At 42.7% G+C, this 26,990-nt stretch overlaps 1 protein-coding gene across 2 annotated transcripts in view; it reads left to right on the plus strand.

Moving 5' to 3' along the window:
• Nucleotides 1-26,990, plus strand: part of LOC146063583 (interferon-induced, double-stranded RNA-activated protein kinase-like) — an 83,741-nt gene that overhangs the window by 10,649 nt on the left and 46,102 nt on the right. The window contains exons 2-9 of one of the 2 annotated variants that reach the window (XM_083176092.1): nt 2,285-2,419; nt 3,355-3,478; nt 9,964-10,067; nt 11,599-11,734; nt 11,895-11,953; nt 13,573-13,642; nt 21,231-21,343; nt 25,841-25,976. In XM_083176092.1, the coding sequence (XP_083032218.1) occupies nt 2,295-2,419; nt 3,355-3,478; nt 9,964-10,067; nt 11,599-11,734; nt 11,895-11,953; nt 13,573-13,642; nt 21,231-21,343; nt 25,841-25,976 (867 nt within the window). In that variant the 5' untranslated portion in view covers nt 2,285-2,294. The remainder of the gene's footprint in view (nt 1-2,284; nt 2,420-3,354; nt 3,479-9,963; nt 10,068-11,598; nt 11,735-11,894; nt 11,954-13,572; nt 13,643-21,230; nt 21,344-25,840; nt 25,977-26,990) is intronic. The other variant, XM_083176093.1, reaches the window with a different exon arrangement.

A 26,990-nucleotide genomic window follows, 5' to 3' on the forward strand; every position in this document is an offset into this window, starting at 1 on the left:
AAGAGAATTGCACACCATCTTTTTTCCTTGAATAAGGATATTTGAAAGAAACCTTTCAAGGAGTGTCATCGCCTAATACTCCGTGAGTACGGGTACGCACCCATCATTTGAAAAGATACCTTTATACATGTACCTTATAACATCTCATTGTAAGTAAGGTACGCCCCCTTGCTGACTTTGGATGTTCTTCTAACACATACTGCAAAAGAGTAGACCATCACACCCCTCTTTTTTTTTTTTTCTCAAAATCTTATCTTTTCATGTACCCACCCTGTTGAAAGACGAATAATGAAGTAAAAAGTATCAGAAGTCGAAAAGGATTCCCATGAAAAGATAAGTACAGATTTTTTCCTCATTCAGCGCCACTTTTTCCAGAACCCCACCCACCCACTTTTTCACTTCCAGAAAAGGATTGCTATCTTACGGGAAATTCAGACTTTTCTACAGGGGGTGTCTCGGTTGAAACCTCCATACAAACAACCAGTAGCGCCTTGGGATTTGTCGCTGGTTTTGGAATGCCTTCAGAAGGCGCCTTTTGAACCTTTAAGGTCGGCGGACCTTAAGTTCCTCACATGGAAGCTGGTATTCTTGTTGGCAGTGGCTTCGGCTAAAAGGGTGTCAGAGTTGGGAGCATTGTCATGCAAGTCTCCTTTCCTGATATTTCATGAGGATAGGGCAGTTCTTCGGACGGTACCTCAGTTTTTGCCAAAAGTAGTCTCTGCTTTCCATCTAAATCAGGAGATAATTCTACCTGTGTTTCAACCCCCAGAGGGTTGTAGAAAAAGGGACAAATTGAGAAATTTGGATGTTGTGCGTGCCTTACGCATTTATGTGGACAGAGTTAAGAGTGTCAGAAAGACTGACACCTTGTTAGTGTTGTATGACATACACAAAATTGGTTGGCCTGCATCTAAGCAGACCATTGCTAGGTGGTTGCGCTCTGTTATAGCATTTGCATACACTAAAGTTGGAAGGCCTGTGCCGGCCAGAATAAATGCGCATACCACCAGGTCAGTTGCCACCTCTTGGGCGGTTCGACATGGGGCAACAGCTGAGCAAGTTTGCAGGGCGGCCACTTGGTCATCTGTTCATACCTTTGCCAAATTCTATAGATTCCATGAGTTCGCGTCGGAGGGCGCTTCATTTGGGCGAGCAGTAATGAGAGCTGCAGACCAGAGCGTACCCACCCAAAGGACCGGCTCTGGAACGTCACAGTGTTGAGCTGTGTCACCAGGACCATTGAAAGAGAAAAAGGGATTTTTGTAAGAACTTACCGTTCGAATCCCTTTCTCTGATATGGTCCTGGTGACACAGCGATCCCTCCCTTACGCTCAGTAAGTATGCCAGTGTTCATGATGTTCATGTTAAATTGGTTAAAGAAACAGTTATTCTTGAAAAATGTGCATATAATATGAGGGTATGAGCCTACCCTCTGAAAACTTTAGGATAGGTGCCTGGCTCCTTCGGACCCTCCTACATCCCAGTGTTGAGCTGTGTCACCAGGACCATATCAGAGAAAGGGATTCGAACGGTAAGTTCTTACAAAAATCCCTTTTATTGCAGATTTTGAACCGTGTCAACCTGGTTCTAGCTGCAGTGTGAAAGCGCCACAGTGAATTTACCAGGTTGAAAAACCTGGTATTTCAAATCATCCTACATGGTTCAGAGCTGATTCATTTGGCAGTGTGAAAGCCTCAGACCTAGTATTTCGTACCCATGACTCTGCAAAAGGAGGCGATAGGCTTCTCCCTGAATGATGTCACCAGCCACAATCCGTAAACAGGAAGCACATTGGAAGGAGTAGAGAAGCATTTTTATACAGCATACTTTAAAAAAATATGGCAAGTTGCTGAGGATTAGAGCTGAAATTGCCAGACAAATAAATGACTGTCAAGGATGCAATAATCTTTACAAACATTGCAAGGATTGCTGCAATGCTCAGATCACTCCCAAGCCCCTCCTTTTATAGTCTATAAAACCATATGTGAGCTAGAAAAGTTCATTTAAAATGACATCACACTGTTTTCTATGTCAGTGTGAAAGGCCCGAACCCTGTAATAAACCAGCTCCAACATGTGATGTGAAAGGGGTTCTGCCTGCATAGACCCAGTTCAGAAACATTTTGAAATACTGGATCAGAGCAGGGGTTGCGATGTGAAAGCAGTATGTGTGCTTTTTTTTTTCTTGCACAATTGAAATTATTGTCAAATATCACTTTTTAATGTTAGATTATGTGCACTGAAATGCGTGAAAATGGTTTTGGTTCTGCTTTCTTTGTTTACAGATTTTTGTAAATGGCTGCCATAGTGATGGAGGAGAGGAACTACAAAGGATTGCTTATTGACTACTGCAAGAAAAATGCAAAGCCCCAACCAGTGTTTAATACACCAGGTCAAACCGGACCACCGCACAATCTTGTGTAAGTTTCTAGAAGAATACACGTACATTTCCTGCAAATCCCACAGGCAATGATATAAAGACAGTTCTGTGATTTATTTCATTTTATGGGCCGTATTCAATGCAGCTGGCAAGGGGGTTAAATGGCGAGGATTGTCATTAACAAGCGACCCTCGCTGTTTAACCTCCAGGCCGGCTGCTTACCGTAAAAAGGACAGTGAGGATTCCACCAACGGCCAGGTTCGCTCCTAATGCAGGGAGCCCACTGAATTTAGCCGTGAGCTTCGTTGTTTTGGTGGCCGCGCACGCCATTTCCCTGTCGATGTAAAAACCCAGTGAGGTGGAAATGGCGTGTGCAAGAGGGGGGGGGGGTCAGATGAAAACTGTCTGTGCATGCTGTGAAAGCTCACAGTCAGCACTGCTGCAGTTTGCAATTCAATTAATGCTGCTTTCAGACTGCAAAACTGGCTTTTACCAGGTATTTTAAAACGTTTCTCAAAACGGGTCTGCCAGATAAAACCTCTTTCACACCTCATGTCTTTAAACGGTATTTCAGTGCAGTTTTTGTCCTTAAACGGTATTTCAGTGCAGTTTTTGTTCCTTCACAACACTGAAACCGTTTTACCCATAGAAAACAGTGGATGAAAAAAAAACGGGTCTGAAACGGGTAGGACCCTGCTTTATTACCGTTCAGAAATACCAGTTCAATAGAACCGGTAAATTCACTCTGCACCTTGCAACGCTGAAGAAGGCCCGATGTGAGATGCTGGTGCCAGTGTATTTATTCAATTGCACCGTGCTGACATACATTGTGTGTGACCCCTTTTGGAAATCCCATAGTAATTTGCATAATTGCTGCATTACGCTTTCTATTTAAGGATATGTAGTAACACTAAAAATGTATAACCATGATTGTAATAATGGAAAATAACACCACTCTCTGTTAATCTTTTCAAGCTTCACTTGCAAAGTTTTTATTGGTGATCAAGCGATTGGAGAAGCTCAAGAAAAGACAAAAAAGTCAGCAGAGAATAAAGCAGCCAAAATGGCTCTAAAAGCCCTTGAAAATCGAGAAATTGTGGTGAGCCTCTGAATGTTTTATATACTGTGTGTGTATGTATGTATATGTGTGTGTATATATATATATATATATATATATGTCCAAGCCTGCCGGCACTCAGCGTAATCAGCAACAGTCCCCGGTGCCCAAAGAAACTAATACAAACACTCCAAACGAAATGATGGCACTCAAGAGGCAATTTTTCATGCAAATAAAAGCATATATTGTCAAGCTTTCGGGGACTTAAACCCCTTCTTCAGGACAAACACCTACAACCTACTGTGCGTGTATATGTGTATATATATATCCCTCCCCTGATGACAACTGGCATAAGCCCAGTAGAAACAGCTGTCGGGACAGCTGCTGTTTGTTTCTGATGTACTTGAAATAAACCTTCGTTATTCTTCACTACTACATTGAGTGCTGGTCTGAACTCCTTCACCCTGGGGGGGTAAGTGTTTTTATATATATATATATATATATATATATATATATATATATTCCAAGTGGTCGATAGCATGTCCTCAGCTAGCAAACACAGTGCTGGTGCCATCCAATTCCCCTCGGGGATCACATAATCTGTACAGGAGGCGGCACTCATCAAAAAAACACACGGTGCAGCAGGAGTACTCCAACGTTTCGAACTTTACTTGTTCGTCATCAGGAAGCAAATAACACAATGAATACATACAATATTTACACAGAACACCAAGTTACTTGTACCAAATCATACTCACGGAATCTCCCGCCGCCGCCGGAGGTGTAGTGACGTCAGCATGTCCGGCGCACATGATGTGCGTCAGCGCGCCTGTTCCACCTGACTTCGGCGTAGGACGGGAGAGGCTGGCGTAAACCATGGAGACACAACAACAAAACCTGAGAGTATTCCTGTGGCTATTACTAGTCAGGTGACCTCAATCGGGCTAACGTTATGTGACACAGGCATTCCTAGCCGTCGGAGTTAGCAAATACAGTGAAAATAAACATACCATAAACATACATAATAAAAACAAGACAGCGAGTGTAGGCAATATAATCGGCTATCACTAAGGATGATTAGAGCAATAATACAGAGGTGAGAGTCAATCCAATCAAGATAAATGTCACATTGGATATATAAATTATGTTAAATTCCAAAAGCAAAAGTAGTCGCTAGTAATTGTGAATAAAGTGCAAGCACAATATCAGAAAAAATATCCTTGTTTCTATTAAAAAAAAAAAAATATATATATATATATATTTATTTATTTATTTACAGTTTCTTATATAGCGCAGCAGATTCCGTTGCGCTTTACAATAGTAGACAGTGATAAGACAAACTGGGTAACAACAGACAGACTTGGAGGTAGGAGGGCCCTGCTGCAAGCTTACAATCTATAGGGATATAGGGGGGAAACATAAGGACAGGCACCAGTAATAGCATAGCAGTTACAAGTCCAGAAGGGAAGCTATATAATACAGAAGTGCCTCAGAGGGTTATGCATGTAAAACTTAAATATGATAGGCTTGCCTGAAGAGGTGAGTTTTCAGGGAACGCTTGAAAGTTTGGAGACTGGTGGAGAGTCTTAATGTGCGTGGAAGGGCATTCCATAGGATGGGAGCAGCCCGATAAAAGTCCTGTAATAATGAATGGGAGCTAGTGATCCGTGCAGAAGAGAGACGCAGATCTTGTGTAGAGCGTAGTGGTCGAGATGGGAGATATTTTGTGATAAGTGCAGAGATATATGCTGGTGCAGTATGGTTAATAGCTTTATAAGCAAGTAGAAGTGTTTTATATTGAATACGGTAATATACAGGCAACCAATGGAGGGACTGGCAGAGCGGATCAGCAGACGATGAGCGTCTTGCAAGGAAGATCAGCCTAGCAGCAGCATTTAAAATTGATTGCAGTGGTGAGAGTCTGTTCTTGGGAAGACCAGTTAGGAGACTATTGCAATAATCAATGCGGGATATAATGAGTGCATGGATAAGAGATTTGGTAGTGTCTTGTGTGAGATAGGGTCGTATTTTGGATATGTTTTTTAGATGCATGTAACATGATTTGGAGACAGATTGAATGTGGGGAAGAAAGGACAGTTCAGAGTCGAGGATGACCCCTAAGCAACGAGCTTGTGGGGTAGGGTAGATTATCGAGTTGTCAACAGCGATGGAGATGTCAGGATGGTAACTGTTCTTAGTTGGCGGGAATATAAGTAATTCCGTTTTGGAAATATTGAGTTTGAGTTGTCGACAAGACATCCAAGATGAGATGGCAGAGAGACAATCAGAAACTCGACCCAAAACCACTGGTGACAACTCCGGGGTTGATAGATAGATAGATTTGAGTATCATCCGCATACAAGTGATACTGAAATCCGAAAGAGCTGATTAGTTTGCCAAGAGAGGAGGTATAGATTGAGAAGAGCAGAGGACCTAAGACTGAACCTTGCGGAACTCCGACTGACAGAGGTAATGAAGAGGAAGTAGAGTTAGAGAAGCGAACACTGAAAGAGCGATCAGATAGGTAAGATGTGAACCAGGAAAGGGCTGTATCAATAAGACCTAGGGAGTGTAGTGTTTGTAAGAGAAGAGAGTGATCAACGGTGTCAAATGCAGCAGAAAGATCAAGAAGAATAAGTAGTGAGTAATGGCCTTTAGACTTAGCCGTTACCAGATCATTCACCACTTTAGTCAGTGCTGTCTCAGTGGAGTGTTGAGAGCGAAAACCTGACTGAAGTGGGTCTAATAGGGTGTTAGAGTTAAGAAAGTTAGTGAGGCGATATATATATATATATATATATATATATATATATATATATATATATATATATATATATATATATATATATATATATATATACACACACACCCGAGGTAGGCGGCACTCAGAGACGATGTGAACAATTTACACCATAACACGGTTTATTGTGCAAGATGAGGCAACGTTTCGGGGGTGACCCCCCTTTCTCAAGCCAAAACAAACAAGTGCAATACTATGTGGGAACGCAGAATAAATACCTTAGTGTGTGCAACTGCCGCCTCCCACCAGTGCCGTGCACGTGCTGCACGCTGACATCTCCTCCCTCCGTCCCGTCTCCTGTCTGCTCTCACCAGACCTCTGACCTGGGTGGAAGCTGTCGTGTCAGCTGAGACGCTCCGTGGGCCGGGCTGGAGACGCGGCTTCCTCGTTACCTAGGGAACGGGAAATAAACAAACAAACGGACATTTAGAATAAAGCATCTAAAACATAAATACAATAAGACATTCTAGCAGACAGCGTGAATGTGTATATAATGTGTATTAGGTGCCTTGTACTCAGCACCGTGTTAATGCCTACGAGTGTGTAGGATTATAGGGGCATAGCTGTGTTACGTGCTGTGTGTGTGCTAGACACACAGCACGTAACACAGCTATGACTAGCCAGCTTTTCTGTGACAGGCTGTAAGTGCACGGCGACATCTGTCACTGCACGTGCAGTGATGATGCTTGCCTGCAGCAAAGCACTACGTCGCAAGGATGTCATGTAGAAAGTGTGTTGACTAATATAGGGGCTGTCTGTCAATGCAGCAGCTGTGGACGGGGACTGATAGGTAGCGCGATAAGCATGGTGCTGCTGACACAGGCGTGTGTTGACCAGTGTGAAACTAGTGTGTCAACCAGTGTGCATGATATAAACCACTGAAATGTGGAAAATACATCCAGACCAAGTTGCAGTGGAATGCTGTGCCGTCAAGGCTGCTATCAATATCAATAATTTAAACAACGACACACGGCGGTGTCAACATTGTAAAGAGTAAATAGGCTGAGCACTACTAGTGAATTCCAAATAAGCTCCCAAGCGCCCAATCTGACGACACACGGCAACTTAGTGGTAAACATTTACACTGTTAAAAAACAGTCAGGTGGTGGAACATAGATATGTCAACCTGCTATGTCGCACGGCGGCGTCATCAAGCATCAAATCATACTGTATATCATGCAAAGAACAAACAAGAATGGACACACGGCAGTGTCGCAGCATACATACAGCGACAAACGTTCTGGTAAAGGAAAAAAGGGGAGAATGTCACAGGAAAAATCACATTTTGTAACCCTCGTTAGGGCCTACTGGGGCCTGGCAGTTGAGCCTAAATATACAGGCTAGTTCTCTTTTTGTAGGAGTATTTTTTCTCTGTCACGCTTGAGTGGAGGTATATGGTCCAGAATAGTACATCTGAGGTCCTTAACATTGTGGGATTTTTCAAGGAAGTGCCTAGCCACTGGAAGATTCTTCAGCTCACTCTGTGCGATGTCGGGATTAGTGCTCTTTTTGATTAAGGAGCGGTGCTGGTTAAGCCTTTCTTTTAACATGCACATACAGTATTTTTTTCCACATAGACTTTTTTACAGGGACACTGTAGGGCATATATGATGAACCTGCTGTTACAGTCCAATCTGAATTTAATGTTATAGGTTTTACCATCAATAGGATTGGTAAATCGTGGGCCAGTGATAAGGAATTGACAGTTGACACATCCAGAGCAACGAAATGTGCCTTTTTTGCGTCCAGTTGGCAGAGAGGAATTTCTAGAGCACAGACTAAAGATACCTTTTGATGCACATAGGGACCACTATCAAGGTCAGTTCAGCCCCAATAGTACATCTAGGAACGAACACCTGATATTGGTCATGAACATTTGAAGACAGCGCCAGAGTGATCACACATATTGGAGTGTATAGTTTGTTGCGAGTTTGGGACCCAGTGTGTCAACTCGGCTCCAGTCTTTGGTGGTGCAGCAACATCTAAAGAATTTGTTTTGTACATGTAGGGCATATATGATGAACCTGCTGTTACAGTCCAATCTGAATTTAGGTTTTACCCTCACTCGCCTACCTGACCCTCTCCATGCGGGAGAAAATGCTCTGTTTCTGGACTTCCCTGGTAATGTATGATTGCCATCACCTGTGGTGAGCTAGGTAAAGGTGTTTCACCACAGGTGCTGGCAATCATACATTACCTGGGAAGTCCAGAAACAGAGCATTTTCTCCCGCATGGAGAGGGTCAGGTAGGCAAGTATGGTTTTACCATCAATAGGATTGGTAAATCATGGGCCAGTGATAAGGAGTTCAGTTGACACATCCTGAGCGACGAAATGTGCCTTTTTCGCATTCAAGCCAGTTATGTCTTGTCAGTACCTGTTGGCTTGGCATGGTTTTCACAAGTAAATCTCTAAGGTTTGTACCTCTCCGGTAGGCAAACCTTGGTGGTCTGCTGAGTTCAGTAGCAAGTGTTGGATCAATTGAGGTTATGTGCCAGTGCTTGTTAATGGTATCACGTATGTGTTTAGACGCAACTGTAAAGGTGCTGGCAAAGTTTAGCCAGAAATCAGATCGAGTAGTACTCTCTTTTGTAGCTAAGAGGTCTGTGCGTTGGAGTTGCATTACTCTTTGTGCAGCACTATCCACTTCATTCTTGTGATAGCCCCTCCCCAGGAATTTGAATTTCATGGCTTGTATGGCTTCTGCTGCAGTTTCAGGGTCCGATGTGATACGTATGACCCTCAGCATCTGGGAGTAGGGGAGTCCCCTCTTCAGCGGTTCAGGGTGGAAGCTAGATGCTAATAGTAAGGTATTTATGTCCGACTCCTTTGTGTAAATCTTTGTGGAAAGTTGATTGTCGGTAAGCATAATAGTGACGTCCAGGTAATTGATACTGACACCACTGAAGTTCGTGGTGAATCTGATGGTGCCAGGGATAGTATTGAGGTGAGTCACCAAAGCCAAAAGTTTCTCTTCACCACCTGTCCATATGAAGAAGAGATTGTCAATAAATCTCACATATATGAGTATGTCTACGTTGTAGTCAGAGTTTCCTGTGATATGCTCTTCTTCATATGCCGCCATCACCAAATTAGCATACGAGGGTGCCATATTGGATCCCATGGCGGTCCCCTGGTGCTGTAGGTAGAAGCGCCCTTTAAATAGGAAATCGTTTTTGGTGAGGAGGGTTTCCATGAGTAATAGCAGATACTCTGTTGGTGGCCCATCGTAGATCGAACTACCTAAAATGGCATCCCGATAGGCTTGTAGTCCAAGGGCATGCGGGATATTTGTGTAGAGGCTGGTGTGAATTATGTAAAAAGCAGGCATCCGATTCCCCCCCCCCCCCGGATAGACTCTCCTATTGGTTGGTTGGTGTGCATTGTAGATAATCTCAGGTAAAATCATTGAATGTGCTGGGCAAAGATGTATTCCCCCCCCCCCCCCCCCCATATGGCAAGAAACATCAATGATATATATCCAGACTGTCCGCACTAAATCCCAAATAGGAAAATACGGGGTGCTCCATAAAATGATTTCACAACCAAAAGGTATAAATGGTAGAGAAATGGGCACTCACTATGGTCAAGGTTTTTTTTTTTTTTTAATTTTTTTTTTTTTGTGTACCCCTTTGAGGAGGTAAATGTATGTATTATTTATATGGCAATAGGTTCACTCTAACTTTCTCTCCTTTTTTTTTTTGTCTTTTTTTTTTTTGTATTTTGTAGTATCAACCAGATTACATTGCCCTGATTAATGAATTCTGCCAGAAGCAAAAATGCCTTTACAGCTTTGTGGAGGTTTATCGCAATGGACCATCTCATGATCCTCAGTAAGCACAATTATCTTGAATATAATACCCAAGTAAACCCACTTCTAGACATTGACCTATATGAAATGGTATATATTATGCCACTTTTAAACCTATAGGGTTACTTAGGTTGTATTGCATAAGCAATCCAACGGGCAGTTTACCTATTATCAGGAAACTGCACATGAACAGGACACATTCTGCGCATGTGCTGGATGGGTCCTGCTATCACATCTCACAAATGCAGGGAGGAACAAGGGCAGAGGCGGCTGAAAACATTTGAGGGGCATTGCGAGGTTAAGGACTGTATGGCTTATGAAGTTTCTTCAGCTTTGCAATGCCACCTGTGCCTGCAAACCTGCATAAGTTCATCGCAGTTTTATCAATTGCAAAAGCAGGAAGGATGTGGTATGCACGGGATGTAGGTAATATGCCGACACTCGGGATCCTGGCTGTCAGGGTCTATTCTCCCTTGTGGGATCCACGACCCCCATATGGCGAGCACAGCAAGGGGTGTCATTGCACTCCCCTCTGCCGGCTTTCCGGTGGCTGGGATCCCGCTGTCGGGATTGTCATTTTTCTGTATTATTGTTACGAACAAGGTTAAAGCAATCATTCAAAGAATCACTCCTATCCACATTAACTATAAATTGGTCAATGTTTGTGGGAGAGTGGGAGAACATCGTACACCCAGAGAGTTATGGCGCCTACACTTATTTATTTCATATAATGGCACATAGGTATATATTGCAATTTAGTACAGGATAAGAATAAACACTGTTTGCACACAAGACACATATGCAGTGCCCCTAGGGTTATTGTGATGCTGAAACATTTTACATTTCCAGATCTGCGTTCCAGGTTCCCCATTGTGCTTAATTACATTTGGTGGTTGACCATCACATTCCCACATATCCTGTATATAAATATTATAAGAAAGCTTTGTATTGTACAGTATAGCAGTGACCTGTAGTAACAATCAAAAGTGAAAAAACACAAAGTAGTGGCGGCTCCAGAGGGAGGGCTGCAGCACAAATTTAAAATTCAAATAGTGGAGCCACACCAACTGCCAGAGAGTACGTCTGGAATGGCAGTGGGCGTGGCTCCCCTATTTCAATTTTGAACTGTGTTGTAGCCCCACCCCACCTGGAATCGCCACTGTTTGATATTGACTTTAGTTAGCCATGGGAAATTACCACAGCTGTTTGATCCCTTGGGGTTATTAATTTAGCCTCGATAACTGTCAGTATCATGGATTTTTTTCACCTGTCCGGAGTTAGCCCAGAAAAATCCCTTAAAATGGACATGTTTTTGGCAAAAAGCGTCACACCAAAATGTTTTCTGCAAAACTAGGTAAAGTATCTTCGGAATGTACTATTTTATTTCTGGTCTTTAACATAAGGTGGCAAGTTTAAATAACACAAGTGATTTAAACTTGTGTGGTTGCTATGCATGACATAGCAACAACTTATTTTTGTATAGTATACAGTATACAGTAATTTTATAAAGTGTGGTACGCAGTAAAAAAAAATATATATTTTTTTTTTTGTAGGTTTATGTACCGCACAAAAGTTAGAGAAAGAGAATATCCTAAATCAGGATTGAAAAAAAGCAAAAAACAGGCAAAAAAGGAGGCAGCTTATCTTGCACTAAAGGAGCTCCGGAGAGAATTTCCAGATGATATTATGGTAACATTTTTGTTTTCAAATGAATTTTACAGTGAAAAGGAATACATTCCTTTCAACCATGTATCCAACGCTACTAATCCGCTTACACATTTAATAACGTCTTAATGGTGTACTAATGTTCAAAAATCATAATAAAGAACCTTTGTTTCTACAACAATAGGAATTGCCAGAAGCTTACATAGATGAGTCTGAATCTGGGTGTTCTTCACTGTCTGGAAGGTAATTTTTTATTGGTTTTGATGGGCATGTTCAAAATGAAAGAAGCCTGAACATAGCCCTCTTTTCCACATACTTGCTGACTTCCTGGTTGCGGGAATGTTAGATAATCAGCTCCTAATGCCATGTTACAGGCTAAGTTTGAAAAATGATAGTTCTGAGCTGATTGGTTGGTCATTTCTCTTTCTCCGTTTAATTTACTCTGCAAGGCTTAGTACTGTACATCTGCCCCTTATAGGCATATATCAAGGGCCAAATGTAATAGCGTGAGAAAATGAAAAAGTGAGAGATTTTGGGAGAGTTTTTCAATTTTCTTCAAGCAGCCACCAATTACATGGTAAAATCAGCCTGGTTTTTCATTGTAAATTTTGCCACTTTAAGAAAATGGGAAAACTCTCTCAAAATCTCTCCCTTTTTGATTCTCTCACCCTATTACATTTGGCCTCAAGTCTGGGGAGCGATTAATTAACAATTATTTAATAAAAGCTGAAAAATTAGATTTTTTTTCTAGAGGCAAGTTTGTTATTGCAAAAAATAAATAAATATTGGTACTTATGTAATATCTGGGCTCCCGTTTTTCTTATGAGACCGCATCCCCTCGCGGGGCTCGCTGCGCTCGCCACGCTTCGGGCACGGTGGCTCGCTGCACTCGCCACACTATATAAAATCAATTCCATGCATAGTTGGATAGTAGGGGTATGAAAAAATGGGGTGCATTTAACATGGGAGCCCAGATAATACATAAGTACCTAAATATTTCTTCCCTAGTTTACATAACCTTTAACTTGACCCATTCCATTAGTTAAAAAGTGCTCTGCTCTGGGACTAAAGGTGCCCACACACAGTGCTATTCTCACATAGGGCCTTATTCTAGTTCACTCTTTCTGACAAAATCCTTCTTAGATGGACAAAACCATGTGCACTGCAGGGGGGCAGATGTAAAATGTGCAGAGAGAATTAGATTTGGGTGAGATATTTTGTTTCTGTGCCGGGTAAATACAGGCTGCTTTATTTTTACACTGCAATATAGATCTCAGTTTGAAGTAAAACCCCACCCAAATCTAATTCTCTCTGCACATTTTACATCTGCCCACCTGCAGTGCACATGGTATTGTCCATCTAAGAAGGATTTTGACAGAAAGAGTGAACTAGAATTAGGCCTATAGCGTCTAGTTTAAATAGCACGTGTCTATTTTACTATGCGATGCGTGCTCCCACGTAGTCCATATCACAAGGCAAAATAGTATGTGCAGGCAGGTATTTTTGTACAGCATTGCATCATGTCTAGTTCAAATCGCACCCTGACTAGGGAACTTTACATATTTAAATTACATATTGTTGTCTAGTTAGTACAAATCTTATGTAGTTCAAATCATATGTAGTTCAAATAGCTCAGTGTATAAAGTTTAGAACTTTAACATCGTTCAACATTCAATGTGGACCATTTTTGAATAATAAAAAAAAAGACAATTAATTAAAAACAGAATGTTTGAATTGCAAAATAAGAATTTGGACTGCAAAAGGTTAACATGTGTGGTTTGCAGTTCAGTCCAAAATTCTTTATGAACACAGAATTACTCTGAATGCCTTTTAATGCTGTTCACACAAATTATGTATTTTAGTGCTAGCTCCCTCAGTATTGACAGGGGGAGTGAAGGTGGACTCTCCAGTTCAGCATCTGCTGTTTCTGAGGTATTTTATGTAAATAAACTATATTTATAGATTTACTTATTGAAAATGTATTCTCACCATAAGGGGAAAGAAAATCTGATCCTAAACTTATGACATAATTCAGGTCAATGCAACACTGCTTCTACTCTCATATGTATAGGGAGTTGATACAGATGGAGCCGGCCTTAACTTTGCAGGGTTGGCGTTTCTATCGCTTCTATCGCCGGCCCCGCCAGGAGCGCCCCATGCCAACGAACCTTGTTCTGGGTCCCTGCCGCCTGCCCCGGTGCCCCTTGCTACCCCGCCATCCCCCCTAACCCTGCCCGTCTCTGCTTCAGGGACCCGCATCGCCACCGTCGAGAGACTGGGAGACGCACGCGCTTCCCAGTCTCTATCGCCGGCACTCGCCAGCGCAAGGGATCTGGCGAGCGCCGGCCAAAGATAAAGCCAACTCCATCTGTACATAAGGAAAATGAGATGTGGCCAGAAAACCAGCATTCTACATTATGATGAGTTAAGTGTTTTCTTATGACTGATTGTGCACCTATAGAGTGATCATCACTTCTGCTATAGATATTTTTTATATAAAGGGCCTGTGTATTAATATGATCTTTTCCCTATTAATTTTCATTTTTATTGCTGCAGATTGTGGTAGTAAGCAATGGTTTTAATTTGAGATCAGATTTATTAAAATGATCGGTACTCTTTACCTAGCACGGCGCCCATCGCGGGCATTGAATGCACTAAAAAATCGGGTGCGACGCGATGGCCGCGATTTCCCATAGGGAACAATGTTAAATGTCTCAATTGACCCGATTTTCCTGTTCAATGCCTCAATTGACCCGATTTTTCCATAGGAAACAATGTTAAATGGCCCACAGAGGCCAAATAGGCACCCTAAAGTGTGAAATGGCCCCCACAATTGTTAACGCCACCCCACGATCAACGTGAACCCGAAGCGTGGCGAGCGCAGCGAGTCCGCGAGGGGCGGGGGTACGCGTCCTACGACCTTTTCATACGCCCACTATCCACGTCGGTGTGGAGTTGAGAATAGAATAGTGTGGCGGGCGCAGCGAGCCACTGAGCCCGAAGCGTGGCGAGCGGACACGGATACCTGTGAAGCCCGCGAAGGGACGCGTTTACCTGTGAAGGTATCCACGTCGCCTCGCGGGGCTCGCCACGCTTCGGGCTCGGTGGCTCGCTGCGCTCGCCACACTATTCTATTCTCAACTCCACGCCGACTATTCTATTCTCAACTCCTCGCTGCGCTCGCCACGCTTCGGGTTGACGTTGATCGTGGGGTGGCGTTAACAATTGTGGGGGCCATTTCACACTTCAGGGTGGCTATTTGGCCTCTGTGGGCCATTTAACATTGTTTCCTATGGAAAAATCGGGTCAATTGAGGCATTGAACAGTAAAATCGGGTCAATTGAGAAATTTAACATTGTTCCCTATGGGTATTCGCGTTGGTCGCGTCGCACCCGATTTTTAGTGCATTCAATGCCCGCGATGCCTGCGATTTCTTTACCTGCGATGCCCACGATCAAAATCGTGGGCGCCGTGCTAGGTAAAGAGTACCAAATGATCTTGCCAGAACACAAAGCACATCCGTAGGAGGCGTAAAAAAAAAAAGAAGTAAAGTCATAGTTTAGAGCAGGGGTTCCCAAACTTTTTGCAATCACGGCACCCTGGAGTATCAGAAATTTTTTCGTGACACCCCTAGGCTAGAAGTTTGTTATTGAGTACTTTAGATGTTCTGAGAGCTCTTTTGCGAAAATTTCTGTTAGATCTTGAATCAGTACTTCATAGGTGTCCGTGTCTGACAGTAGGTTATTTGCTTCTTTCTTGTACATTTCTAAAGTCATTAGAACCACTCCTCCGCCTCCAACAGAAATTTTCGCAAAAGAACTCTCAGAACATCTAGAAGAAGGCCTAGAAATGAACATCTCAACAAAAAAAGAATTTGATTACATACTTCAGGAACACCCAAAGATACCAACATTTTACTTTCTACCGAAAGTACATAAAAACCTCACCAACCCGCCAGGAAGACCAATAATCTCAGGTTTAAACTACATCACTGCAAATCTTTCAAAATACACAGACTTCTTCCTGCAAGAACTTGTCACTCAACAGAAAAGTTATTTAAAGGACACTACAAGCATATTACAAATCTTAGACCAGACTCAATGGAAACAAGAATATATCATGTGCACAGCGGATGTAAAATCCCTATATACGTGCATTGCACATGATATAGGCTGCGAACATACACGTCACTGTCTCTGGTCTTATTCGAATCTAAAAAAGCACAGATAAATTTAATTATGGCAAATATTCATTTCATTCTTTCGCACAACTATTTTTGGCATGACGGTACATTTTACTTGCAGAAATGTGGCACAGCCATGGGGACCTCCCTAGCCCCAAGCTATGCAAACCTATTTGTAGCGAAATGGGAAGACGACATCTGGCCCGTAAATGAACACAGTAAACACCTTGTAAATTGGCACCGCTACATAGACGACGTGTTCTTCATATGGAAGGGCACAGAAGAACAGCTACAACTCTTCATCACATATATTAATTCCAACCAGCTAAACCTCGAATTCACAACCACTTACAGCAAGCAACAAGTAATCTATCTCGACCTTGAAATATTTACAGAAAATGACCAATTCAAAACAAGAACACACATCGAAAAAGTCAGCGGTAATAACATCCTCCCATCCACCAGCAATCACCACAATAAATGGATTTCCAATATCCCAGCAGGTCAGTTCAGAAGAATAAAGAGAAATTGCACAGATGAACACGTATTCCAAGCCCAAAGCCATGAGATGAAAAACAACTTCCTCAAGAAAGGATACAAAGAAGATCTACTGAATAAACAACTGGAGGACACAAAAAGATTAGACAGGAAAGACCTACTAGCATATAGAAACAAAGAAAAAACTTCAGATAAATACAATTTTGCCTTTTTCACACAATACAACAGCAATGTTAAAACAATAGAAACCATGATTCAGAAACACTGGCATGTACTGAGACTTGACGAAACCCTTCTTCCATTACTACCATCAAAACCAAAAATAATTTACAGAAAAGCAAAAAACATCCAGCAACATCTTGTAAGCAGTTTCACCAGAACAAATCAGGACTCCAACACTACGCAAAGAAAAGGCTTCTACAACTGCCTCGACTGTAAAGCTTGTAAAAACAACAAGAGCTCTACAAAACCAGTAATGGAATTTAAATCTAATCAAACTGGAAAAGAGTACAAAATTAAACAACATCTATCATGCAACACAGAAGGAGCTATTTACTTGTTAGAATGCCAATGCGCCCTACAGTACATAGGACAAACAAAAAGAAGAGCAAAAATCAGGTTTGCGGAACATATATATAACATCCTAAAAGGCTTGACTACCCATAGTGTCTCCAATCATTTTCTTAAGATTCACAATAAAAATCCAGCTGGTCTAAAATGTATAGTGATACAACAAATTTAAAAAAACTGGAGAGGAGGCGATATTATAAAAGAATTAAAGAAAGCCGAAACAAAATGGATCTATACCATGAGAACCCTAGAACCATTGGGACTCAATATTGATATAGAATTAAACGCCTTCCTATGAGTGGTACCTATGAGTGGTATCCAATATAATAATCCCCAACTTTTTAGACTAAATCCTTATATTGTTTTAAATCAAATAAAAGATAAAAAATATGGCCACCAAAAGTAACATGTGCTTCCCACCATTTTTAACAGCACTTCCGGAAATCCATTTCCGTTTTTACCAATAAAGTTTTCCCGGTACTTCTTTACTTTCACGGTGCCAGCATGGCGCCGCGCGTCAGAGTCCCCTTGCGGGGCTCGCTTCGTTCGCCCACGCTGCGGGCTCGGTGGCTCGCTACGCTCGCCACGCTAATTAAAATCAACTCCATGCCAACATGGATAGTGGAGGTATGAACTATCCATGTTGGCATGGCGTTAACTTCGTTTATTTTACTTAGTTTGTGGCGAGCGTAACCCGGAAGTAGCGCGGCGCCATGCTGGCGCAGTGAAAGTAAAGAAGTACCGTTTTCCCTATAAAAACCCCACACAGTTGGGACACAGACCATCCTTGAAAAAGTGCGCTAGTTGCACGAAACGCGTTGGTCCGAAGAGACCACACCAGCCTGCTTACCCGACACCCGACCTGAAACATTCACTCGCGGCCGCGTCATCACTTCCGGCGACTTCCGGTACTCGGCGGGAGAAGACGCCGGGCATCAAGCCACGTGGAACACAGCCGCAAAACAACAAGCGGCTGCCGCAGCATTGGAAGCCCGGCACCCCAGCCTCAAGCAACACAGCCGCAAACACCAACTAGCAGCTGTCCCAGAACTGGATGTTATCTCCATCATAATAACAGCAGGAGATACACCGATCTGGAGTAGAGGTAGGGTCACATAGGGAAAGTAAGCTGGACACTCTTTTTATCAAACCACCAAATATTCCCCAAAAGGGTGTAAACATTTTATATACTAACCCCTTTGTTTCACAGGTACCACTCAATATCAATACCCCCCCCTTTCTTTTCAATCACCTGCACATTAACTCCTCCCCTTTTTTTGCACCAAGCGCTCTTTAAAATCCTATTGAGTACTTAAAAAAAAAAATAATAAATGTGATCCTTAGGTCCAGTTATGTTGGAAGGGACAGTATTCACTTGGTTTGTCCACATATTGTATGATTGGAAGCCACAAGCACTGATTTTCCCTATTACATTGACCATAAATAAAATTAATTGGTCCTGGACCACCATCTCAGGGTACCCCTGCAAGTGCTCTGAGGCACCCCAGGGTGCCGCAGCACACCGTTTGAGAACCACTGGTTTAGAGTATTATTTTATTTTGGGGTTCTGACCTGTCTAACTGCATGCAGTTATATTGGGGCATGCATATGCAAATGGAGATGCAGTGGGTGACATGCAGTTAGTGGAACTAGAAGGAAGGCAGTAGGTGACTCTGGGGAGAGACAGTGGGTGACACTGAGGAGAGGCAATGGGTAACATTGAAAATGAGACCTGAAGCTGGAGTGGCTGATAAGGAAAGACAGGATGACTGAGGCAGGAGGTGACAGGAAGAGTTAAAGTATGACAAGAGAGAGAGGTTGACTGGATGAGATTGACAGGCGGTGGGTAAGTAACTATACTACTTACCTGGCTTGGCCACATAGGATGTAATTGCAGGCAGCTGTGCAGAACATTTCCTCCTCTTCTTGCCCCTTAGCTGGTAGTAATGTAGCGGGTCTCTGATTGCTGAAATTCATCCAGATTTGTTGCCCAGAATAATGGGCAAATAGCTGAATCGCATGCATTGCATTATAACGTTAAAACGCTATGCAAAGAGAGGAACTTCAGATGACTGCTGATGTCAGCGTTCCTCATACCCAATGGTCGGACCTGCCTGTGTTATTCGGTGGCACTCCCAGAATTTGGTGGGGTGCCACCCTCAAATGCCGTCCGGCTTTTCAATCGGTCAGTGCACGTCCTGCAATCAGTCTGTCACTGGTTGTTTGCGCAAAGAGGGCTTGCGCATGTGCACTGTAGACCATGCACACGCACTGTCCTCTGATAATCAACAGGGATGCGAATTCGCAGCCCTGCCTAAAGAGCTGAATCAGGCCCCATAGCCTACTTGGGAAGTAATTATCTGGGTTGAGGAAGTTTGCCTGCACGGTGGAATGCTTATTCTTCAGAGGGGAACTGTAGACAGGAGGGTAATGCCTATGTGGGTTCTGTTACAATTTGGGGGTGGGTGGTAGTGCCCTTGGGTGCCAGTTACCACAGTGGGGGTGGGGGGTGGGATCAAGTGACATTAGTATTTGTGGTGGGGTGGGGGTTGCTAGGCACCTTTGTGGTGTTTAAAATAAATTACTTATTGGCTATTATGGCTATTATTTTTAATAATATAAACATTATTATTGTTGTTAAGCTAATGCTGCATACAGGGGCGTAACTACCATAGGTGCAGGGGGTGCAGCTGCTATGGGGCTCAGAGCTGAAGGGGGCCCATCTTTGCTGTCAAACTAATATGTTTTGCATACATTTATCACCATCAGTTGTTAAACAGGGGGCCCTTACAAACTTTTGCTATGGGGCCTACGAATATCTAACGCCTCTGCGCCTGCATACTGTATACACTATATGGCAGCCTGGGGTGCCTCAGGACACTTGCAGGAGTGCCTTGGGTTGGTGGACCAGGATCAATTCATATTATTTATGGTCAATGTACCAGGCAAAACCAGTGCTTGTGGCTGCCAATCATAATATATGTGGACAAACAGAAGCAAATCCTGTCCCTCACCGGATAACTATGACATATAAACACAATGTACAGTACTTAATTTAAAAAAAATCTGATTTCCCAATAAGAAGCATTTGGCCTAGGGGTGCCTTGAAAATATTTTGATGCTCTAAGGTGCCGTGATTCAAAAAGGTTTGGGAACCACTGCTATATGGTATATCATTTGTACTGCCAATGAACAGTATACCGTTAAATACATTGGCTCATGTGTACACCTGATATGCCTGTGAACAACGTTCTTCCGGCACTGCAGCACGGCAGATGCTGATATACAGTATGTTGCAGTACTGGTACACCTGTCTGTGCATATGGGAAACTGACCAACCAACCCGTTATGCTGGCCACTGGAACTGCCATCAATGACATCACATTGGGTGGGAAAATGTAAATGTAATAAGGTGAGAGATTTGTTAACAAATCTCCAGTTTTTTTTTTTTTTTTTTAAAGCGGCAATCATTTACACTGCAAAAAATCAAACTGACAAGCCCATGGTATATTTCTAATAAGCAGCATTTATCCCTGTATCAGTCATACAGATATCACAGGGGGTGATTCAGGTTGGTTTTTCAAAGTACATTTGGTTTGCTAATGGTCAAAACCATATGCGCTGCATGTGAGGCTAATATAACATGTGCAGAGAGAGTTATATTTGGGTGGGATGTGTACTTCACACTGAAATCTATATTGTAGTGTAAAAATAAAGCAGACAGTATTTTCTCTGCACAGAAATAAAATAACTTACCCAAATCTAAAGGTGTGTGTACACGGTGAGATTTTGGCTAAGAAATAGGGAGATTTTGGCTAACCTTCTAGGAGATTTTGACTATCTCCTAGAAGGTTAGCCAAAATCTCCCTATTTTTCTCCTGCTTAGTCAATATTGTCTAGCATAGATTGCTTAGCATAGATTGACTGTGCAGGCAAGGCAATGTTGACTAGATCATAGACTCAGATCAGATCATTACTTAGTCAAAATCTCCAGTGCATCTAGCCCAAATTGCTTAGTCAATTGACCATTAGCCAATATATCCCCATGTGTACGGGGCTTAACTCTCTCTGCATGTTACATCAGCCCCACCTGCAGTGCACATGGTTTTGTCCAATTGCAAACCAAATGTGCTTTGCGAGCCAACCTGAATCTCTCCCACAGTGAAAGTGTCATCAGAATGTATTTTGCAGTTTGTAAAAAAAAAAATGGCATACAGAACACTTGGTTAATAGTGAAAGTTCAAATTAATTACAGTTTCTGTCTTTCAGGTGATGCAAGGTCCATTAAACTATATGGCATTACTTAATGAGCTCTGTCAGAAGAATAGATGGATCTGTAACTTTTTGGAGACTCAAAAAATTGGAGCATCTCATATTTCCCAGTAAGCTAAGGCACCGATGATAAAAAATTGTGGCTTTGTATGAAGTGAAGCACTACTTCTTTAATTATTATTAAACAAAATACTTATTATAAGCAGTTATTAAATCATACTATTTGGCTGCTTCTTGGACAAGGTTTTTTTAGTCCCCTCCCAGCAGCTGCCAATGTTTATTAATTGATTTCTATCTCATGTTCTGGACCAGTCCTTTGTGTCTTAACTCTAATCAAGAGAGATTCTGTCTGTATGGGGGTGTACACACGGTGAGAATTTGGCAGGAGATTTACTAGATAGTCAAAATCTCCTAGTTAGCATAGAAGACTGCAGGCAAGACAATTTTGATTAGATCATGGACTATCATTAGTTAGTCAAAATCTCTTGTCTATCTGTCAAACTCGCATACTCAAAATTGTCCAGTAGCCAGAATCTCTCTGTGTGTGCAGGGCTTTTACTTTTTTACTTTAATCTTGTTGCTCTTTTGTGTGTATCTTAAGCTGGATACACATTAGACTATGTGTACTTGGCCCAACGTGCCAAGTACACATGCGGCAAGTTCATACACACTTGCAGAGTCCAAGTGGGAGGGGTTTCCACATGACATGGTGCATTCCGCAGCATGTCCTGGCTATCCACCCACCGCCATGTGCATATCATGAGTACATACTAGATGATGTACTTTGTATGCCCCGGTATCTTGTGATACGTTGTCTAGTGTGTACCCAGCTTTACCTGGGTTCAGCCTGCAACAGAAAAACATAGAAACATAGAATTTGATGGCCCAAAAGAACCTTTAGTCAACCCTATTCAACCCTATGTTTTTCTTTAGGTCTTTGTGAATCTTACAGATGGATCCCCTCTCATGCTTGCGGGGGCTGGCCATAGAATTGCTAGCCCTTCACCAGCTGTCGGAAGGGGGCGCATGCGCACGAGACGCTTGTGCGCCCCGTTCCGACAGAGCTCCCCATTGGTCACCGCCATCCACCCACCTTAACCCTGCACATCTCCCTGAAGCAGATATGGGCAGGCGCCGCCTAGCCGCTGAATGACTGGGACGCACATGTGAGGTGCTCGCGCGTCCCAGTCTAATGTAGTCCCTCTCCACCAGCGCATGCCAGCGGGGGCATTCTGGCAAGCGCCGGCAGTGAATGAGAGGGGCGTCATCTGTATGTATGTTTAAATTGTTCTACTGTCTTAGCCTCTACCACCTCTGACAGGAGGTTATTCCAGTTGTCCACTACCCTTTCAGTGAAATAATTTGTTGTCATTTTTCCTCTGAACCTCCCTTCCAGTTTCAGTTCATGTTTTCATGTTCTACTTTTTCTTTTGAAGAATGTCTCCCTCCTGGACATTGTTAAAACCATTGATTATAGTTTCTACCATGTACCCCTCTTTCCCGTCTCTGCTTCAAACTATACATATTAAAATATTTTAGTCTATACTGGTAAGTTTTGTGATGTAGGCCATGCACCATTTAAGTTGCCCTTGTTTGTACAGTCTCTAATGTATTTATATCCTTCTGGAGATATGGCCTCCAGAACTGAACACAATACTCAAAATACAAAAATTTCATCCTGCTAATTATACCCCTCTCTATACAACCAAGCATCTGACTTGCCTTCGGATTGCTTTGTTGCATTGCTTACTTGCCTTCAAGTCATCTCCTAGACTCCTAGATCCCTTTCCTCCTCAGTAGTTTCCATTATAGTACCCTTGATACAATATTTAGACTTTGGGTTTTTAAGACCCAAGTGCATGATTTAGCATTTTTTTTAAACTGTAATTGCCATATTCTTTCCCATTCCTCTAGTCTAGGTCCTCAGTCATTTGTTTTACCCCTCCTAGTGTATCTACCCTTTTGCAATCTTTTGTGTCATCTACAAAAACTTATACTTTACTTTTGTACCTTAGCATTAGCTCAAGGTACTTGTTTATATATCAAATATATATCTCTTGGCTGGTGCATCAGATTTCTGCTGCTAATGCCCCTTTCAGACCGCACTTTTTAACCGGTATTTTGCCTTTTTTTTTTTTTTTTTATTCGATCATTTTTATTGTTTTATCAATAAACAATTACCCTAACAGGTAGACACAACAATAAGGACCTTTAGGACCCAGCCAATAGAGGTCCCGCTGCGTGCATATTTAATGACCTGCTCATTAGATATGCATGTAATTTCAAATACAGGGTCAGAGCCAGTTATGCGGTCTGACATCTACAGTTTATGGAATGCTCTTCTATCTGGCACCCTAGTGCTTTCCAGTGCTTCTGCTGCTACATGTAATGTGTGCTTCTAGCAGGTAAAATAAATATGTAAATAAGCTTCATAAAACAAGATGCAAAAAGCTAGGGAGATATAATAGCTGTGTTTTCCCTGGCAAATGTATAAATTCTCAATCAGCTGAGCATGTGCAGCATCTGCATCACACATGCTTAGGCCCAAATAATGAAAAAATATTTGTGCGCATAGATGTTGTACTGCCTCAATTACTGGTGATCTTCAAACCGCCCCATTCCTTTCATGTTCCTTCAGCCTCTCTCCCCTACATACCTGTACCTTGTTCAGTTTTAATTTTCCTTCTTATTTCCCCTTAATTCTCTTGCCTGATGTTCCTATTCCTTATTTTCCATTTATGTTCTGGAAATTGCTAAGGTTTTGGCCAAGTCATAGCCCCAGGGGTTGCTGCCCAAAAGCGGTTGCATTTATTACCTGTTTTGCCACTTGTAAGGGTCCAGAATGCTTCTGGCTGCAGAAATCACAGCGTTTGGGCCTGAATTTCCTGCTGCCTGGCAGCAAGGATGTCACCATCTTGCTTAGTGTCAGCTGACCATTCTCTGACCAATTTCATGTAGCCTGATGTGTCAGCCAATGCTTCAAGCCAGTCCAGTGTTACCTGCAGGTACAAAAGCTCCTAGTTCTCCCAGTGTCAGGTTGCCAGTGCCATAAGCTACACAACGCGTTGTGCGAGCTTTAACCCCTTGAGTGGTGGGTTTTTCTGGGGCTGTACAAACCTACTAGGGCAGGTTTGTCCTGCCCCAGAAACACCCACCACAGAACTTAGGGGCAGCTTCCCCCCTGACGACCTCACAGCCTCACCGCCAACCCCGGATCACCGGGGTTCCCCTGCCACTGCCCCATCGCCATTCACAGCAGTGACCAGGCGGCAAGCTCGGGAATGTTCGGGGCGGCTTGGGTGGCCGAACTCCTGAGCAGTCCAGAAGCAGGGCCAGCCATCGTCGCCAGCTCACTGCTGCGAATGGCGGCCGGGGCAACGGCAGGGAGCAGAGTTGGGACTGGCCGGTGGGGGGGGGGGGGATAAGCTGCTCTCCTCTGGGTAACTAGTTAATACTTTGTACCTGAGTCCTCTTTTCCTTTCGTTTTCTACCTGTTACTGCATTTCCATTTGCGCTACCTGGGAATCACCTAGTGCCATCATTCCAGATACAGCCGGGTCGACCCTCCGGTGTCCTCATTCTGGATTCAGCCCTGTCAATACTACAGTATCATCACTTCAGATACAGCCCCATCAGCACTACAGTCCCATTGCAGATCACCATCAGTTCCAGTCCCATAGTTCTTTGCCATTGGTTCCTGTCCCATAGGTCTTTGCCATCGGTTCCAATCCGATAGTTCTTTGCCATCGGTTCTAATCCAATAGTTCTTTGCCATCGGTTCTAGTCCTATAGTTCTTTGCCATCGGTTCCAGTCTGATAGTTATTTGCCAGTGGTTTCAATGTTAGTCCTTCACCATCGGTTCCAGTCCGATAGTACTTTGTCATTTGTTCCAGTCCGATTGTTCTCGTTTATCAGTTCCAGTCCAATAGTTTTTTGCCATTGGTTCCAGTCCGACAGTACTCTATTCCAGTCTGACAATAATCAGTTCAGTCCGATACTTCATGACCATTGGTTCCTGTCTGATAATACTTGCCATTGTTTTCAGTCCTGATTAGTTATTCTAGTCTCTGTTCTCAGCCCAGGTGACCCAGTCAGGGGGCCGCGACGGGCCTGCCGGGTGCAATGAAACCCAAATCTCCTTACGGGGTTCCCCAAAGAAGATCACTGTTAGGGTAAGACTTTGCGCCCCTTGGTCTGTCAAACTACCCTGTGCTAGAGTCAGATCCTCTATATTTCAGTCCACAATTTCTTACACTTTTTATGAGAGGAGGAACTACATCAAACCTTCCACTTTCCAGCAGAGCATTTTTCGAGCTCCAGGCAGCTCTGCACAGGTCCGGAGACATTCACCGCTATTACTAAGACCTGACAGATGCATGATGCAGTCAACCTACTTAAATCATGGATGAACAGATGTTCATGTCTAAACTGGCCACTGGCTAACTATAGATGTAAATGGAGAAGGAGCAAATGAGCCAGTGTAGCTTGTGGTTGGTACGGCTAGTAAATATCACTTATGTCCAGTTATGCATCTTCTAGTGATATAATATCATTAAGTTATAATTTCTGCAATATTTTCTCAACTATTTATTTTCCAACTTTTCAGGTTTGTTTGCAGAGTAAGCATGGCGAACAAATCATTTCCAGAAAGTAGTCCGAGAAGTACAAAGAAAGAGGCAAAGAAGGAGGCTGCTTATCTGGCACTAAGAGCACTGCGAGAGGAGATTCCAGAACACATCCCCGTAAGATTTTTTTTTAAAACTTGTATGACATAAACAACCAAGCAAATTAGAAGCTGGGAACCTTATTCTGAGTTGCACGCAATAACAATGGTCACAGAGTGGAGCACTTTTTACTACTGCACAATCTCAGAAACGTGCTGAGTGTTCCTGGGTGGTGACTAGGAGTTGTCTTTAGATGCATGGAGATGGCCCATATTATGAGCATGTTATGTATCTTTATATTGACACTAATTTGCCAACATAGAAAGACATATTTAGACCTGCAAAAAAGATCTGCACCTTTCATGGGGCGGGAAAAAGTTTCCATGGTGCTACCAATGTTAGCGACTAAGAATACACCAGGAGGTATTACAGTGTTTATAGTCACTGAGAGAGGGTATCTCCTCATACAATCAGACGCCAGCTTGTATAGCACAGGAAGGGCCAATAAATTATATAAGTACAAAGCCCCAGACAGGATTATGGCAAAAGACCCTAAAGCAGCGGTAGCTGCATGCAATTCCCAGTCAGGTTCTCCATGTTCTGGTTCTTGAATTACACTAAAAAGTTACACATCGTTTCCATATTTATCCAGAGACCGTTTTTCAGTGACTTGAATAGGATTTGTATCTTTCTATATCATTTTTATATATTCATCCACCCGTTCCCAGCTTGGTCACTATCTACCACACAATATAGTCTTTGCAGGCATGTCAGATCAAAGGCAGCAGTGTAGAAGGAATGCCTGCTCAAATATGCAGTAGCAAATCTATTATATTTATCAAAAGACAAACCCTATGCTTAGCCTGGTGGGTATGTAGTTAATTTTGCTGATGGACAAAATACAGAGTGACCGAATCCCCACAACCACATGCCAATTGACAAAATACAGACAAACCACAATGCCAACAGCCAAAATATTGACACAAATAATACCGAATGCAGTTTTTCATGATTTTTTCACAAAGACCAACTTGTTCATACTTTCTGTGCCAGTGAGCATAGAGGGAGACTATAATAGTGTGCCAAGCGCAA

Source organism: Crinia signifera, chromosome 3 (assembly GCF_055691185.1).
Source record: "Crinia signifera chromosome 3, ASM5569118v1, whole genome shotgun sequence".
Classification (NCBI taxonomy): domain Eukaryota; kingdom Metazoa; phylum Chordata; class Amphibia; order Anura; family Myobatrachidae; genus Crinia; species Crinia signifera.